The 16447-nt window shown below is 45.6% G+C and overlaps 1 protein-coding gene across 1 annotated transcript; it reads right to left on the bottom strand.

Annotated features, from left to right (window-relative positions):
- Positions 1 to 62: 62 nt before the first annotated feature.
- LOC110518779 (exosome complex exonuclease RRP44-like) lies at positions 63 to 16166 on the bottom strand. The gene is made up of 20 exons (XM_036951108.1): positions 15822 to 16166; positions 15276 to 15433; positions 14452 to 14645; positions 13590 to 13663; positions 12839 to 13006; positions 12186 to 12461; positions 11835 to 11972; positions 10952 to 11098; positions 10595 to 10711; positions 10328 to 10429; positions 10055 to 10119; positions 9879 to 9963; positions 9633 to 9760; positions 6507 to 6593; positions 5977 to 6133; positions 4218 to 4432; positions 2688 to 2856; positions 2186 to 2344; positions 601 to 723; positions 63 to 439 (listed from the first exon to the last, which is right to left on the bottom strand). The coding sequence occupies exons 1-20, from the start codon at positions 16038 to 16040 to the stop codon at positions 377 to 379; spliced, it is 2844 nt and encodes a 947-aa protein (XP_036807003.1). The 5' UTR covers positions 16041 to 16166; the 3' UTR covers positions 63 to 376.
- Between the last annotated feature and the right edge of the window lie 281 nt (positions 16167 to 16447).

Raw genomic sequence — 16447 nt, 5'->3', positions numbered from 1 at the left:
AATTAAATGCACCTACTCCAATCACCAAACAGAGACTAGCCAAAGAGATGAGAAACAGAACATTGGCTAAAACCAAGAGCTTTATTGAGAGTTGTACAAGGTAACATTCCTTCCAGAATAGACCGTACAAACCCCATGGGTCAGGACTAGAAATACAATATCATGTCTTGCACAGTATATCATCCCATTCTACAGGTTACTGGCATCCCATTAACATTTACCTGGAAGGATGATATTCTATAGGTCAAGGTAAAAAGGTTCTGACTGAAGGTTTTAAAATCATAACCATATTAACCACAGGATGTTCTGTGCTTGTAATGTAGAAAAAAGAAAAGTTAAACATTTAAAAATAACCTATAACTGAGGATGGGGTTGTTCAACGGTCCAGTTTAGCTCTCTTGACTTCTGGTTCAGACGGCGCGACACTCACTCCAGAGATCTAGAAAACAACAACCATATTAGTTACATGTCCAAGCCTGAAATGAGTGATTTGACACAAACCGTTACCTGAACGTGGTTTTAGTTCATAACTTCATGGAAATTAACCACCATAGGATCTCTGTAATTACAGAGAGATTGAGTTTGAAACAACAAACGTACCACAGGTTCGACCAGGGACATCCTGATCTTCTGGTGCTGGACATTGGACGCATCCAGACTGATGGTCACCTTGACCTTGTCAAACATGTTGAAGGAGTGGCCCTCCACCGTCAGACTAGGAGCCTATACACACACACAGAGTTACAGTTGATCCACACACACACACAGAGTTACAGTTGATCCATACACACACACACACAGAGTTACAGTTGATCCATACACACACACACACACAGAGTTACAGTTGATCCACACACACACACAGAGTTACAGTTGATCCACACACACACAGAGTTACAGTTGATCCATAAACACACACAGAGTTACAGTTGATCCATACACACACACAGTTACAGTTGATCCACACACACACACACAGAGTTACAGTTGATCCACACACACACAGAGTTACAGTTGATCCACACACACACAGAGTTACAGTTGATCCACACACACACAGAGTTACAGTTGATCCATACACACACACAGAGTTACAGTTGATCCACACACAGAGTTAGTTGATCCACACACACACAGAGTTACAGTTGATCCACACACACACAGAGTTACAGTTGATCCACACACACACACAGAGTTACAGTTGATCCACACACACACAGAGTTAGTTGATCCATACACACACACACAGAGTTACAGTTGTCCACACACACACACAGAGTTACAGTTGATCCACACACACAGAGTTACAGTTGATCCACACACACAGTTACAGTTGATCCATACACACACACAGAGTTACAGTTGATCCACACACACACAGAGTTACAGTTGATCCACACACACACAGAGTTACAGTTGATCCACACACAGAGTTAGTTGATCCACACACACACAGAGTTACAGTTGATCCATACACACACACAGAGTTACAGTTGATCCACACACAGAGTTAGTTGATCCACACACACACAGAGTTACAGTTGATCCATACACACACACAGAGTTACAGTTGATCCACACACAGAGTTAGTTGATCCACACACACACAGAGATACAGTTGATCCATACCCACACACAGAGTTACAGTTGATCCACACACACACAGAGTTACAGTTGATCCACACACACACACAGAGTTACAGTTGATCCACACACACACACACAGAGTTACAGTTGATCCACACACACACAGAGTTACAGTTGATCCACACACACAGAGTTAGTTGATCCACACACACACAGAGTTACAGTTGATCCACACACACACACAGAGTTACAGTTGATCCACACACACACAGAGTTACAGTTGATCCATACACACACACAGAGTTACAGTTGATCCACACACACACACAGAGTTACAGTTGATCCACACACACAGAGTTACAGTTGATCCACACACACACACAGAGTTACAGTTGATCCACACACACACACAGAGTTACAGTTGATCCACACACACACACAGAGTTACAGTTGATCCACACACACACACACAGAGTTACAGTTGATCCACACACACACACAGAGTTACAGTTGATCCACACACACACACAGAGTTACAGTTGATCCACACACACAAAAAAAAAAAGCTTTAATTTTCTCTGACACACAGCGAGGATACCTCTTCGTTGAAGATCAGTTTGGGGCTGGGTTTATCTTTGTTCTCAAAGAACACCGTTCCCTCCAGACCAAACTTAGGGATGAGGACGATGATGGCGTTCTTCCTCACAAACAGGATGAAGCCCTCTTCGTTCAGGATGCCTCTGCTCTTGAAGAACAGCTGGAGGAAACGACACATTATCTCGTCAAACAGATGGAGAGACTACCTGGAAATGTTATTTTTCAATTTCCGTTGCAAAGCATTTTGCTACAGTGCACTAATGAATATGACCTAGTTGTCCTTTTGTAAAAATGGGTCCCTCGTCTTCAATGGGAAATAGCTGTGAGTCCAGTACCTGTGTGTGGAAGGTTAGAGGCTCTAACAGGTCAGTGTGTTGGGTGAGTCCAGTACCTGTGTGTGGAAGGTTAGAGGCTCTAACAGGTCAGTGTGTTGGGTGAGTCCAGTACCTGTGTGTGGAAGGCTAGAGGCTCTAACAGGTCAGTGTGTTGGGTGAGTCCAGTACCTGTGTGTGGTAGGCTACAGAGGCTCGCTGTGCGTACTGGGCCATCTTGTGTCTGTAGTTGAGGTTGTTGCAGAGGGCAGACTGCTTGTGTTTGTCCATCAGGTCTGGGTAAGTGCTGTCTGCTCCAATGGCTACAGCCAGCAGCCGATGCACGATGATGTCAGAGTATCTGTAGAGGTTACAATCACATCAGAACCAGTCAGGGTAGAGGAAGGGGGGGTGGGGGTGGACCAGTCAGGAGTAGAGAAGGGGGGGTGGGGGTGGTCCAGTCAGGAGTAGAGGAGGGGTGTGGTCCAGTCAGGGTAGAGGAAGGGGGGGTGGGGGTGGACCAGTCAGGAGTAGAGAAGGGGGGGTGGGGGTGGTCCAGTCAGGAGTAGAGGAGGGGTGTGGTCCAGTCAGAGGTAGAGACGGGGGGGTGGGGGTGGTCCAGTCAGGAGTAGAGGAGGGGTGTGGTCCAGTCAGAGGTAGAGAAGGGGGGGTGGGGGTGGACCAGTCAGGAGTAGAGGAGGGGTGTGGTCCAGTCAGAGGTAGAGAAGGGGGGGGTGTGGACCAGTCAGGAGTAGAGAGAGAGTGTGGACCTACAGATGGGTGAGGTGAAGTGTGTGTTCTCACCGTCCGATAGGTGAGGTGAAGTGTGTGTTCTCACCGTCTGATAGGTGAGGTGAAGTGTGTGTTCTCACCGTCTGATAGGTGAGGTGAAGTGTGTGTTCTCACCGTCTGATAGGTGAGGTGAGGTGTGTGTTCTCACCGTCCGATAGGTGAGGTGAAGTGTGTGTTCTCACCGTCCGATAGGTGAGGTGAAGTGTGTGTTCTCACCGTCTGATAGGTGAGGTGAAGTGTGTGTTCTCACCGTCTGATAGGTGAGGTGAAGTGTGTGTTCTCACCGTCTGATAGGTGAGGTGAAGTGTGTGTTCTCACCGTCTGATAGGTGAGGTGAAGTGTGTGTTCTCACCGTCTGATAGGTGAGGTGAAGTGTGTGTTCTCACCGTCTGATAGGTGAGGTGAAGTGTGTGTTCTCACCGTCTGATAGGTGAGGTGAAGTGTGTGTTCTCACCGTCTGATAGGTGAGGTGAAGTGTGTGTTCTCACCGTCTGATAGGTGAGGTGAAGTGTGTGTTCTCACCGTCTGATAGGTGAGGTGAAGTGTGTGTTCTCACCGTCTGATAGGTGAGGTGAAGTGTGTGTTCTCACCGTCTGATAGGTGAGGTGAAGTGTGTGTTCTCACCGTCTGATAGGTGAGGTGAAGTGTGTGTTCTCACCGTCTGATAGGTGAGGTGAAGTGTGTGTTCTCACCGTCTGATAGGTGAGGTGAAGTGTGTGTTCTCACCGTCTGATAGGTGAGGTGAAGTGTGTGTTCTCACCGTCTGATGGGTGAGGTGAAGTGTGTGTTCTCACCGTCTGATGGGTGAGGTGAAGTGTGTGTTCTCACCGTCTGATAGGTGAGGTGAGGTGTGTGTTCTCACCGTCTGGTAGGTGAGGTGAAGTGTGTGTTCTCACCGTCTGATGGGTGAGGTGAAGTGTGTGTTCTCACCGTCTGATAGGTGAGGTGAAGTGTGTGTAGATGGGAGAGGCCAGTCCATAGTGGTGGAAGTCACTGTCCATCCCGGAGCAGAAGTACACAGCCTGCATCATGCAGCGTGTTGCTAGGATACGCAGCAAGGTGTTGAAGTAAGGGAAGCCGTCCACCTGGGCCGCGTCCAGAGAGTCAGCTAGAGCCTTGGCCGAGTCCGTGTGGATCACCATGTCCTGAGGGGAGGGACAACAACGTTAGGACTACATCACACTGATGTCAGAAACAACAACGTCAGGACTACATTAGACTGATGTCAGAAACAACAACGTTAGGACTACATTAGACTGATGTCAGAAACAACAACGTTAGGACTACATTAGACTGATGTCAGAAACAACAACGTTAGGACTACATCACACTGATGTCAGAAACAACAACGTTAGGACTACATTAGACTGATGTCAGAAACAACAACGTTAGGACTACATCACACTGATGTCAGAAACAACAACGTTAGGACTACATTACACTGATGTCAGAAACAACAACGTTAGGACTACATTACACTGATGTCAGAAACAACAACGTTAGGACTACATCACACTGATGTCAGAAACAACAACGTTAGGACTACATCACACTGATGTCAGAAACAACAACGTTAGGACTACATCACACTGATGTCAGAAACAACAACGTTAGGACTACATTAGACTGATGTCAGAAACAACAACGTTAGGACTACATCACACTGATGTCAGAAACAACAACGTTAGGATTACATTACACTGATGTCAGAAACAACAACGTTAGGACTACATTAGACTGATGTCAGAAACAACAACGTCAGGACTACATTAGACTGATGTCAGAAACAACAACGTTAGGACTACATTACACTGATGTCAGAAACAACAACATTAGGACTACATTACACTGATGTCAGAAACAACAACGTTAGGACTACATCACACTGATGTCAGAAACAACAACGTTAGGACTACATTAGACTGATGTCAGAAACAACAATGTTAGGACTGCATTAGACTGATGTCAGAAACAACAACATTAGGACTGCATTAGACTGATGTCAGAAACAACAACGTTAGGACTACATTAGACTGATGTCAGAAACAACAACGTTAGGACTACATTACACTGATGTCAGAAACAACAACGTTAGGACTACATTAGACTGATGTCAGAAACAAGAACGTTAGGACTACATTACACTGATGTCAGAAACAACAATGTTAGGACTACATCAGACTGATGTCAGAAACAACAACGTTAGGACTACATTAGACTGAAGGTCCTACGTCAGTCCCTATTTCGTTGTCCTTCGACCCGGAATGGAACAATTGTCCCCAAAAATATCAAGTCTTATTAAAACTGTGTTTTAGCTGGAAGTGTTGTCTATAGATGTACCTGTCATTAGACTGGTTTTAGATAGAAGTGTTGTCTATAGATGTACCTGTCATTAGACTGGTTTTAGATGTTGATGTCTAGTCAGTCTGAATATATAGATGTACATTAGACTTGTTTTAGATGTCTAGTCAGTCTGAATATATAGATGTCATTAGACTTGTTTTAGATGTTTATGTCTAGTCTGTCTGAATACATAGATGTCATTAGACTTGTTTAAGATGTTGATGTCTAGTCAGTCTGAATATATAGATGTCATTAGACATGTTTTAGATGTTTATGTCTAGTCTGTCTGAATACATAGATGTCATTAGACTTGTTTTAGATGTCTAGTCTGAATACGTAGATGTACCTTAGACTTGGCAGCCTTGTTAAGGATGTCGTAGTTGGATGGAGGAGGGGCGGGGTGCTTCCTGAGAAGAGCACACTCTGAGAACTCATCATAAATCTTCTGAGCTACTGAGATGTTGGCCAGCAACATGAACTCCTCCACCATCGAGTTGGTCTCCCTGAGGAACAATAAAGTTATTTGAATTTGAACCCACCGATACAGCGTGAACATCAAGTCTCTGAGCAGAGATCTACTGCTGGATGTTATAACCCAGTGACAAGGTAAAACTGGAAACAGCAGGAGGCTTTGACAGGCCACAAAAAGCCTGTCAATATTCATGTGAATTCAGCTGAACTTGTTGAAGTTTAAACCACAGTTTCAAGCCCCATGAATAGAACCTTATTTTAAATGATATATTCTAAAAGCCTTATTTTAAATTCTATATTCTAAAAACCTTATTTTAAATTCTATATTCTAAAAGCCTTATTTTAAATTCTATATTCTAAAAATACTTATTTAAAATTCTATATTCTAAAAGCCTAACAACGTACTTGAGTTCCTTGGTCTGTAGGTCTATGGGGTCGTGAGTCTCACTGTCGATGTGGAAGCGAACCTCGGGCGAGGAGAGAGTCAACGCGCTGAAACACACAACGGAAAACCACCATGTTAGATTACCAACAAAGACAAGTACTTATACATTCCACACAGAGTACAACATATAGATTAATGACACCAGCAACCAGATCAATAAACACAATCAATCCATCAACCAACTAATCACCTTTGGGAATACATCAATCTGCCACAGTTCTAATGATCCGTCTCTTTCAACAGTTAGGGAAAAGGTCATCAACTACTGACATCACAGACCCTTTCTCTATCCTCGGTCTCTTCAGGATCCTAGCTAGTCTGTCCAGGTCTAGTAACCTCTTACCCTTTCTCTATCCTGTCTCTTCAGGGTCCTGGCTAGTCTGTTCAGGTCTAGTAACCTCTTAACCTTTCTCTATCCTGTCTCTTCAGGATCCTGGCTAGTCTGTTCAGGTCTAGTAACCTCTTACCCTTTCTCTATCCTGTCTCTTCAGGATCCTGGCTAGTCTGTTCAGGTCTAGTAACCTCCTACCCTTTCTCTATCCTGTCTCTTCAGGGTCCTGGCTAGTCTGTTCAGGTCTAGTAACCTCTTACCCTTTCTCTATCCTGTCTCTTCAGGATCCTGGCTAGTCTGTTCAGGTCTAGTAACCTCTTACCCTTTCTCTATCCTGTCTCTTCAGGATCCTGGCTAGTCTGTTCAGGTCTAGTAACCTCCTACCCTTTCTCTATCCTGTCTCTTCAGGGTCCTGGCTAGTCTGTTCAGGTCTAGTAACCTCTTACTCTTCCTTTATCCTCGGTCTCTTCAGGGTCCTGGCTAGTCTGTTCAGGTCTAGTAACCTCCTACCCTTTCTCTATCCTGTCTCTTCAGGATCCTGGCTAGTCTGTTCAGGTCTAGTAACCTCTTACCCTTCCTCTATCCTGTCTCTTCAGGGTCCTGGCTAGTCTGTTCAGGTCTAGTAACCTCCTACCCTTTCTCTATCCTGTCTCTTCAGGATCCTGGCTAGTCTGTTCAGGTCTAGTAACCTCTTACCCTTCCTCTATCCTGTCTCTTCAGGGTCCTGGCTAGTCTGTTCAGGTCTAGTAACCTCCTACCCTTCCTCTATCCTGTCTCTTCAGGATCCTGGCTAGTCTGTTCAGGTCTAGTAACCTCTTACTCTTCCTCTATCCTGTCTCTTCAGGGTCCTGGCTAGTCTGTTCAGGTCTAGTAACCTCTTACCCTTCCTCTATCCTGTCTCTTCAGGGTCCTGGCTAGTCTGTCCAGGTCTAGTAACCTCTTAACCTTTCTCTATCCTGTCTCTTCAGGGTCCTGGCTAGTCTGTTCAGGTCTAGTAACCTCTTACCCTTCCTCTATCCTCGGTCTCTTCAGGGTCCTGGCTAGTCTGTTCAGGTCTAGTAACCTCTTACTCTTCCTCTATCCTCGGTCTCTTCAGGGTCCTGGCTAGTCTGTTCAGGTCTAGTAACCTCCTACCCTTTCTCTATCCTGTCTCTTCAGGATCCTGGCTAGTCTGTTCAGGTCTAGTAACCTCTTACCCTTTCTCTATCCTGTCTCTTCAGGGTCCTGGCTAGTCTGTTCAGGTCTAGTAACCTCCTACCCTTTCTCTATCCTGTCTCTTCAGGGTCCTGGCTAGTCTGTTCAGGTCTAGTAACCTCTTACTCTTCCTCTATCCTCGGTCTCTTCAGGGTCCTGGCTAGTCTGTTCAGGTCTAGTAACCTCTTGCCCTTCCTCTATCCTGTCTCTTCAGGGTCCTGGCTAGTCTGTTCAGGCCTCGTAACCTTACCCTTTCTCTATCCTCGGTCTCTTCAGGGTCCTGGCTAGTCTGTTCAGGTCTCGTAACCTTACCCTTCCTCTATCCTCGGTCTCTTCAGGGTCCTGGCTAGTCTGTTTAGGTCTAGTAACCTCCTACCCTGCCTCTATCCTGTCTCTTCAGGGTCCTGGCTAGTCTGTTCAGGTCTAGTAACCTCTTACCCTTTCTCTATCCTGTCTCTTCAGGATCCTGGCTAGTCTGTTCAGGTCTAGTAACCTCTTACCCTTTCTCTATCCTGTCTCTTCAGGATCCTGGCTAGTCTGTTCAGGTCTAGTAACCTCCTACCCTTTCTCTATCCTGTCTCTTCAGGGTCCTGGCTAGTCTGTTCAGGTCTAGTAACCTCTTACTCTTCCTCTATCCTCGGTCTCTTCAGGGTCCTGGCTAGTCTGTTCAGGTCTAGTAACCTCTTACCCTTCCTCTATCCTGTCTCTTCAGGGTCCTGGCTAGTCTGTTCAGGTCTAGTAACCTCCTACCCTTTCTCTATCCTGTCTCTTCAGGGTCCTGGCTAGTCTGTTCAGGTCTAGTAACCTCCTACCCTTTCTCTATCCTGTCTCTTCAGGGTCCTGGCTAGTCTGTTCAGGTCTAGTAACCTCTTACCCTTCCTCTATCCTCGGTCTCTTCAGGGTCCTGGCTAGTCTGTTCAGGTCTAGTAACCTCCTACCCTTTCTCTATCCTGTCTCTTCAGGGTCCTGGCTAGTCTGTTCAGGTCTAGTAACCTCTTACTCTTCCTCTATCCTGTCTCTTCAGGGTCCTGGCTAGTCTGTTCAGGTCTAGTAACCTCTTACCCTTTCTCTATCCTCGGTCTCTTCAGGGTCCTGGCTAGTCTGTTCAGGTCTAGTAACCTCTTGCCCTTCCTCTATCCTGTCTCTTCAGGGTCCTGGCTAGTCTGTTCAGGCCTCGTAACCTTACCCTTTCTCTATCCTCGGTCTCTTCAGGGTCCTGGCTAGTCTGTTCAGGTCTCGTAACCTTACCCTTCCTCTATCCTCGGTCTCTTCAGGGTCCTGGCTAGTCTGTTCAGGTCTAGTAACCTCCTACCCTGCCTCTATCCTGTCTCTTCAGGGTCCTGGCTAGTCTGTTCAGGTCTCGTAACCTCTTACCCTTTCTCTATCCTGTCTCTTCAGGGTCCTGGCTAGTCTGTTCAGGTCTAGTAACCTCCTACCCTTTCTCTATCCTCGGTCTCTTCAGGGTCTGGCTAGTCTGTTCAAGCCTCGTAACCTCTTAACCTTTCTCTATCCTGTGTCTTCAGGATCCTGGCTAGTCTGTTCAGGCCTCGTAAACTCTTACCCTTTCTCTATCCTCCGTTTCTTCAGGATCTTGGCTAGTCTGTTCAGGCCTCGTAAGCTCTTGGTGGTGTCATCATTCATGTTGGCGTCATCAATCCTCATCTGGGCCTCGGCGTACGTCAGGGAGGCCTGGAGGAAGAATTATCATTCAATTCAATAAACTTTATTGATCCCTGAGGGGCATTTCTTACATTGTCTCAATCACAACTGTTACATTGTCAAATGTGTGAGTTTCCTCTCCCTCTACCTTGGAGTTGATGACACTTTTAGTGAATCTGGTCTTGACTATCTCAGCTTTGTCGTTGATCTCCCATATACAAGAGAAGGCCAGCCTACCGAGAGGAGACACCATGAACACCACTAACGGTAAATGACAACAACAACAACAACATATATGTTGTCTTCAGGAAGTCTTAAAGGCACCTCTCCACACTGGATCGTAGAGAACACAGGTTGGAGCTCAGCAGTTCAGGAACCATGTCGATCCTCTGATGGGAGACAATCAGCTGTGTTAGCAATACAACACTTAAATGGAACCCTTTTCCCTATATAGTGCACTACTTTTGACCCGGGCTCTGGTAAAAATAAAATAAAAATAGTGCACTTATATAGTGAATAGGGTGCCATTTAAGATGTACTAAAAGAGCTAGCTAGGGTTCATCAAGGTTACTATGTGATGAAACAGATGGTCTGTACCCTTCCAGTCAGGTAGACTGTAGTTCCTCTGTTAGCAGCCTCCAGGTCCATAGCGTTGCCTGGCCGGATGAAGTGGCTCACATCAGCAATGTGGACACCAACCTTCAACCCACAAAGAAACACGCACACACACACACGATGACTTCTCAACTTTCAATTCTGTTCCACCATATTACCCATTAAAATAAGATTCTGTTACCTCATCCAAACATTCACCCATCCCAATAAAATGCTGTGGTAAACTGTGTTAGTTCCTCAGTGTCCTACCTCTTGGTTTCCATTGGGCAGGTCTCTACAGTGCAGAGCATCATCTATGTCCGTACAGCCAGGAGGATCCACACTGCAGACGGTCAGGTTCCTCAGGTCCTCTCTCACAGCCATGTCCTGATAGGAGATCAAATAAGGTTTAGTGATGCATTATTACCTGTTATAAGCATGTTATGAGCCTTTATAAAGTATTATAACCACATCATAATGCAATTATACCAACAGGCTTTAAGTAGTGTTACCAAATTGTTGATTGGTATAGCTACAACAACGTAGCCACCAGCTGACAACCATTGATATATGTCTTGACACAAAATGGCCGCCATAACAGGACCCCCCCCTGTGCGGTGCAGTTACCTCCTCTGTGATGTTCCAGGGCATCTTGGGGAGGAAACTGAGGACGGCCTGTGAGAAGTCCTGGTGAGGGACATCATGCTCCAGTAGTAGCACCTCCGTCTCCGTCTCCTTGTCCCCTGCACTTCCCAGGCTACGAACAAAATGGCCCTGAGAGGAGGAGAGAGGGAGAGGAGAGAGGGAGAGGAGGAGAGAGGGGTGGGTGAGGAGAGAGGGAGAGGAGGAGGAGAGGGAGAGGAGGTGAAGAGGGAGAGAAGGAGGAGAGAGGGAGAGAAGGAGAGAGGGGTGGGTGAGGAGAGAGGGAGAGGAGGAGAGAGAGAGGGAGAGGAGGAGAGAGGGAGAGGAGGAGAGGGGTGGGTGAGGAGAGAGGGAGAGGAGGAGGAGAGGGAGAGGAGGTGAAGAGGGAGAGAAGGAGGAGAGAGGGAGAGAAGGAGAGAGGGGTGGGTGAGGAGAGAGGGAGAGAAGGAGAGGAGGAGAGAGGGAGAGAAGGAGGAGAGAGGGAGAGAAGGAGGAGAGAGGGAGAGAAGGAGGAGAGAGGGAGAGAAGGAGGAGAGAGGGAGAGAAGGAGAGAGGGGTGGGTGAGGAGAGGGAGAGGAGGAGAGAGAGAGGGAGAGGAGGAGAGAGGGAGAGGAGAGGGGTGGGTGAAGAGAGAGAAGGAGAGAGGGGTGGGTGAGGAGAGAATGGTGTCTAGTCTCTGCTAATTCCTCAAAGACCGAAAGAGGAGAGATGAGCCGTTATGATTGAGGTGCGTTCCAGGTCCTCTTCATTGCAGTCGAGCTGCACATCTCATGTACATCACACATTTCTCCAGGCATCGATATCCCATAATGATACGTGATCATCTGAGCAGCCCAACTGTAATCAAGAGGACCTGAGAGACACATACATTAGGGTATCTGGAGTGCTTGGGCCAGCCGTCGATGGCCACCATGATCCTCTGTCCTGCCAACGTGGCCGCCTGGCGCGTCTCTATACGGATCCTGGGGATACGGCGGTCGGCTGGGGTGAAGAGGTGACGGGTGGCCTGGGAAGGGGAGGACGGGGTATAACAGACCAGGAACAATGAGATATCTTCGTCAGCACAAAACAAGTACGACAGACGACAAAATAATCACAAGAGAAACCAAAGCATGGTGGTATACGCATCCATATGGATAAATACTCATGTAGGATTTCTGAAGGGCTTGTTTTGATTGATGTGTTGATTGACAGAGCAGAGCGAGGTGATGCTAGTTACCTCTTTGATTTGGGACAGGAAGAGCATGCCACAGAAGGGTCTCCAGTTCCTCTTGATGATGCCCACCACCCTGCCTGTGGGCTTCCGTGACGCCGCCCCAGACGGACCACTCTTCAACTCTGCCTCCTCCTCCTCTGTGACATCATCCTCCTTGGGCCCCTCGTCCTGCAGCACCACAGAGGACGGAGCCACCCATTGGTCCAGAGGCAGGATCTCCACAGCAACCAAGTCCTGATGGACAGCCCTGTTTAGGTTCTGCAAGCCTTGGATCAGAACCTGAGGGGCGGGACAGGAAGAGGAAGTGTTACCATGGTAACCAACGCTGCTTCGTTTACATTTCCCATCCAATCACTCACTCACTCATCCCCATCTCACCAGCTGGCACTTAGAACAGCATCAAAGATTCTCCACTCACTCCCATCCAATCACTCACTCACTCCCATCCAATCACTCACTCCCATCCAATGGTAAAGGAAGAATTATACTGTTGATAACTCACTTTTCCAAACCAGGTACATGAACAGAGGAGTTAACTAACCATGAGGAAATATTAAGCAACTGTTGGAGGACTTAAAGAATGTTCCATACTTCTATGGCAGGTTACACGGCCAGAATCCACTAATGAACATGAGCTATGCTTCAGCAGCACTCACCTCTGTACTGTCATCTCCTTCTCCGTGGACAAACACAGTAGCCTCCAGGTAGTTGTCTCTGCTAGCCCGGAACGTTCCCTGTTGGAAGGTCCCACTCTTAATCCCAGACTGGATCCTAGACAGGGGCAGGTGCTCCGGGAACAACACCTTACTGCTGGTGATCTCATTCTGGGGGAGGGAGAGAGAAATTAAAGTGCTAAATTAAACGAATAACCTTGAATATGCAGACCTAACTTTCTCTATGAATATGCAGATCTAACTTTCTCTATGAATATGCAGATCTAACTTTCTCTATGAATATGCAGATCTAACTTTCTCTATGAATATGCAGATCTAACGTTCTCTATGAATATGCAGATCTAACTTTCTCTATGAATATGCCGATCTAACTCTCTCTATGAATATGCAGATCTAACTTTCTCTATGAATATGCAGATCTAACGTTCTCTATGAATATGCAGATCTAACTCTCTCTATGAATATGCAGATCTAACTTTCTCTATGAATATGCAGATCTAACGTTCTCTATGAATATGCAGATCTAACGTTCTATATGAATATGCAGATCTAACGTTCTATATGAATATGCAGATCTAACGTTCTCTATGAATATGCAGATCTAACGTTCTATATGAATATGCAGATCTAACGTTCTCTATGAATATGCAGATCTAACTTTCTCTATGGATCTAAAATAGCTGCTGTAGAAAGTACATATGTGTAAATGCGATATTGTGTAGATATTAGTTACCTTGTCATCGTTGGTCAAAGCCAGTCGATCCACCAGCTCAGGGTTGGCTATCAGACTCTTGACGTACTCCTCACCTGTGTGGAACAGAGAACGGATGAAGACGGCATCTTCGAAAGTAAACATGTAGTCCACATCTACTAGAGTAAACATGTAGTCCACATCGACTAAAGTAAACACGTAGTCCACATCGACTAAAGTAAACACGTAGTCCACATCTACTAAAGTAAACATGTAGTCCACATCTACTAAAGTAAACATGTAGTCCACATCTACTAGAGTAAACATGTAGTCCACATCTACTAAAGTAAACATGTAGTCCACATCTACTAGAGTAAACATGTAGTCCACATCTACTAGAGTAAACAGGTAGTCGGCATGTTGAACACACCTAGTATTGTGACCTTGTGTTTAAGGTTAAAGACAAGAACAGCGGTCTCATCTTGGGGTACTGAGGTAACAGATATTGTGATATTAAAGACAAGAACAGCGGTCTCATCTTGGGGTACTGAGGTAACAGATATTGTGTTATTAAAGACAAGAACAGCGGTCTCATCTTGGGGTACTGAGGTAATAGATATCGTGATATTAAAGACAAGAACAACGGTCTCATCTTGGGGTACTGAGGTAACAGATATCGTGATATTAAAGACAAGAACAACGGTCTCATCTTGGGGTACTGAGGTAACGGATATTGTGATATTAAAGACAAGAACAGCGGTCTCATCTTGGGGTACTGAGGTAAGAACAGCGGTCTCATCTTGGGGTACTGAGGTAAGAACAGCGGTCTCATCTTGGGGTACTGAGGTAAGAACAGCGGTCTCATCTTGGGGTACTGAGGTAACGGAGGTGTCTTGTTTCTTACATCTGTATGTGAGCAGGCCGGACTCCTCTGCTTTCTCCTTGTTGCCCCGGTCGTTGGTCAGCAAAACAACCTTCAGCCTCTTGTCCGTGGGGGTGTTGTTCAGGTGATCACTGTACCACTTGGTAGATATGCGGATGGCTCTGTCATTCCGATCGTTGGCGCTTTCCCCCTGCTCTCTCTCTATATACGTTTCTCTGGAACAGAAGAATACAGCCATACGTGGCTTTGAAAAGCATTGATCACAAATCGGATGGACAGTTAAGGAGTCAGCATGCTTCAGTTCGGCTGGCGACTAGCCTGAGCTCGGTTAGCTGAACGAGTGTGCTCTCATACTTAAAAAGACCTTGGGTTGAAAAACAAGAAAAAAAAAACGGCAATAGTACTGTTTGTCCTTTTTGAGACGCCGTAGCCAGTATACACTTCCCCAAAATAGTCAGAACAAAGATATATAACTCAATAAATCTGTTATAAATTTACTTTTTGTCTAGTAGATCTTAGTCACGCAATTTTTCATCTGATTAGGATGTTAGGTGCAGTATTTCTCAAGAGAAAACGTGAATAAGAACAGCTTAAAAAACCCTTGCCAAAGTCCAAAAAACAAACAGAATGGCATCATAATATACACGCAAACTCTCCCAAACTGTTTTGGCTGGGAAACATGCTGACTTCAGTCTTGCTCCAACTTATTTCAGTCAATTGCTACATTGGCGTCAGTGGTGGGATAACCCCAAGGGTCACTGATTCAAAACCAAGTTAGGCTGCACCCCCTTAAATCACTACAAAACAGTCAGTTATCTAAGGCAAACAGCAGATCTATTTTCTACCTGTGATGTTCGTTAGTGAAAGTGTAAAAGTGTTTTTCCTTGTCGTGAAGGATGTCTTTCAATCGCTTGTAGATGGGAGCGCTCCTGTGGCGGACCTCTTGGAGTACAGTCTGCAGAATGATCACGTTCTTGATCAAGGGATCCTCCAGGATATCAATCTACAGACATTAAAAGGGATACTGACTCAGCGTGGTAGAATGTCACACCTAAAAGTTAGTCAAATTTGTGTTAGCTAGATCAGGGTTTTTGTCCTAGCACTACATAGCGGACTCAAATATCCAATTCATCATCAAGCTATCATTATTTTAATCAGCTGGGTAGGGCAAAAACCAGAACGTGCCACCGGGGGACGGGGGCAGGACCGAGTTTGCGAAAAACCTGAGCTCGATAAGTGGGGTTCACACTTTCACGAGAGGCGTGTCAGACATCTAAAACTGTAGTGATGCGGTGGGAAAATCTAGCGATTACTTTAGACATGTACTTTTTTTGTATTGATTTGTTGTTAATAATAACGTTTACGTTAAACATTATTGCACAGTAACTTACCTGGCTCAACACAATATTTGTGTCTGGGAGTAAATAGTGTGCGAAAGAACACAAGTTGCTTTCAATGCAAGCGTCTTTCTGCAACACAGTCTCTTCTTGCTTGCATTCTGTACAAACTTCACTTCCGCACCAAATATCGTCTCGCAGGTAGTGCTCGCGGACTATTTTCATGATCCCGCCTGATCGGGTTTTCTTTACGAAAGTTTTTGATTTCAACATTACTCCGATAAATATAGATTACAACAGTAATTTTGATACGTTTCTACTCATAGGTGTACATCAACAAACATTCCACCCGAGACCGATGTACACACGTGGGAGGGAGGGAAGATAAAAACATTCCCGGGGTTTCTTGTGACGGATCATATCTGATTCATATTCTATTGTGAAAGTTACCAGATACTTTGTGTGCTTTTTTATACATATATCAATGAAATGTGTGTATTTTAAAAACAATTTAGGGGGAATTTTATGATAGATAATTAAATATGTCATAATATAATATTTTCCAACTCTGTGTAAAACTTTTTAAGGCCATCTTCTTTTTCTTCTTCATTTGAATGGCGGTGTGCAAACCAACGTCAAGAAGCATTACATACAGCTCCGTTGCGGGCTGGAGTGTGATA

Source organism: Oncorhynchus mykiss, chromosome 18 (assembly GCF_013265735.2).
Source record: "Oncorhynchus mykiss isolate Arlee chromosome 18, USDA_OmykA_1.1, whole genome shotgun sequence".
NCBI classification, from domain to species: domain Eukaryota; kingdom Metazoa; phylum Chordata; class Actinopteri; order Salmoniformes; family Salmonidae; genus Oncorhynchus; species Oncorhynchus mykiss.
The sequence above is the reverse complement of the archived record's forward strand: the minus strand, read 5'-3'. Positions and strand labels throughout refer to the sequence as shown.

Bases quoted from the DNA above. Each gene is read 5' to 3' on its own strand.
- LOC110518779 (XM_036951108.1), bottom strand. From the start codon at position 16,040: ATGTTGAAATCAAAAACTTTCGTAAAGAAAACCCGATCAGGCGGGATC. The intron at 9,761-9,878 runs GTAGAGGGAGAG...TTCTTCCTCCAG, and splicing joins AAAGTGTCATCAACTCCAAG to GCCTCCCTGACGTACGCCGA. The intron at 4,433-5,976 runs GTACATCTACGT...CCCTCCCCTCAG, and splicing joins ACAAGGCTGCCAAGTCTAAG to GACATGGTGATCCACACGGA.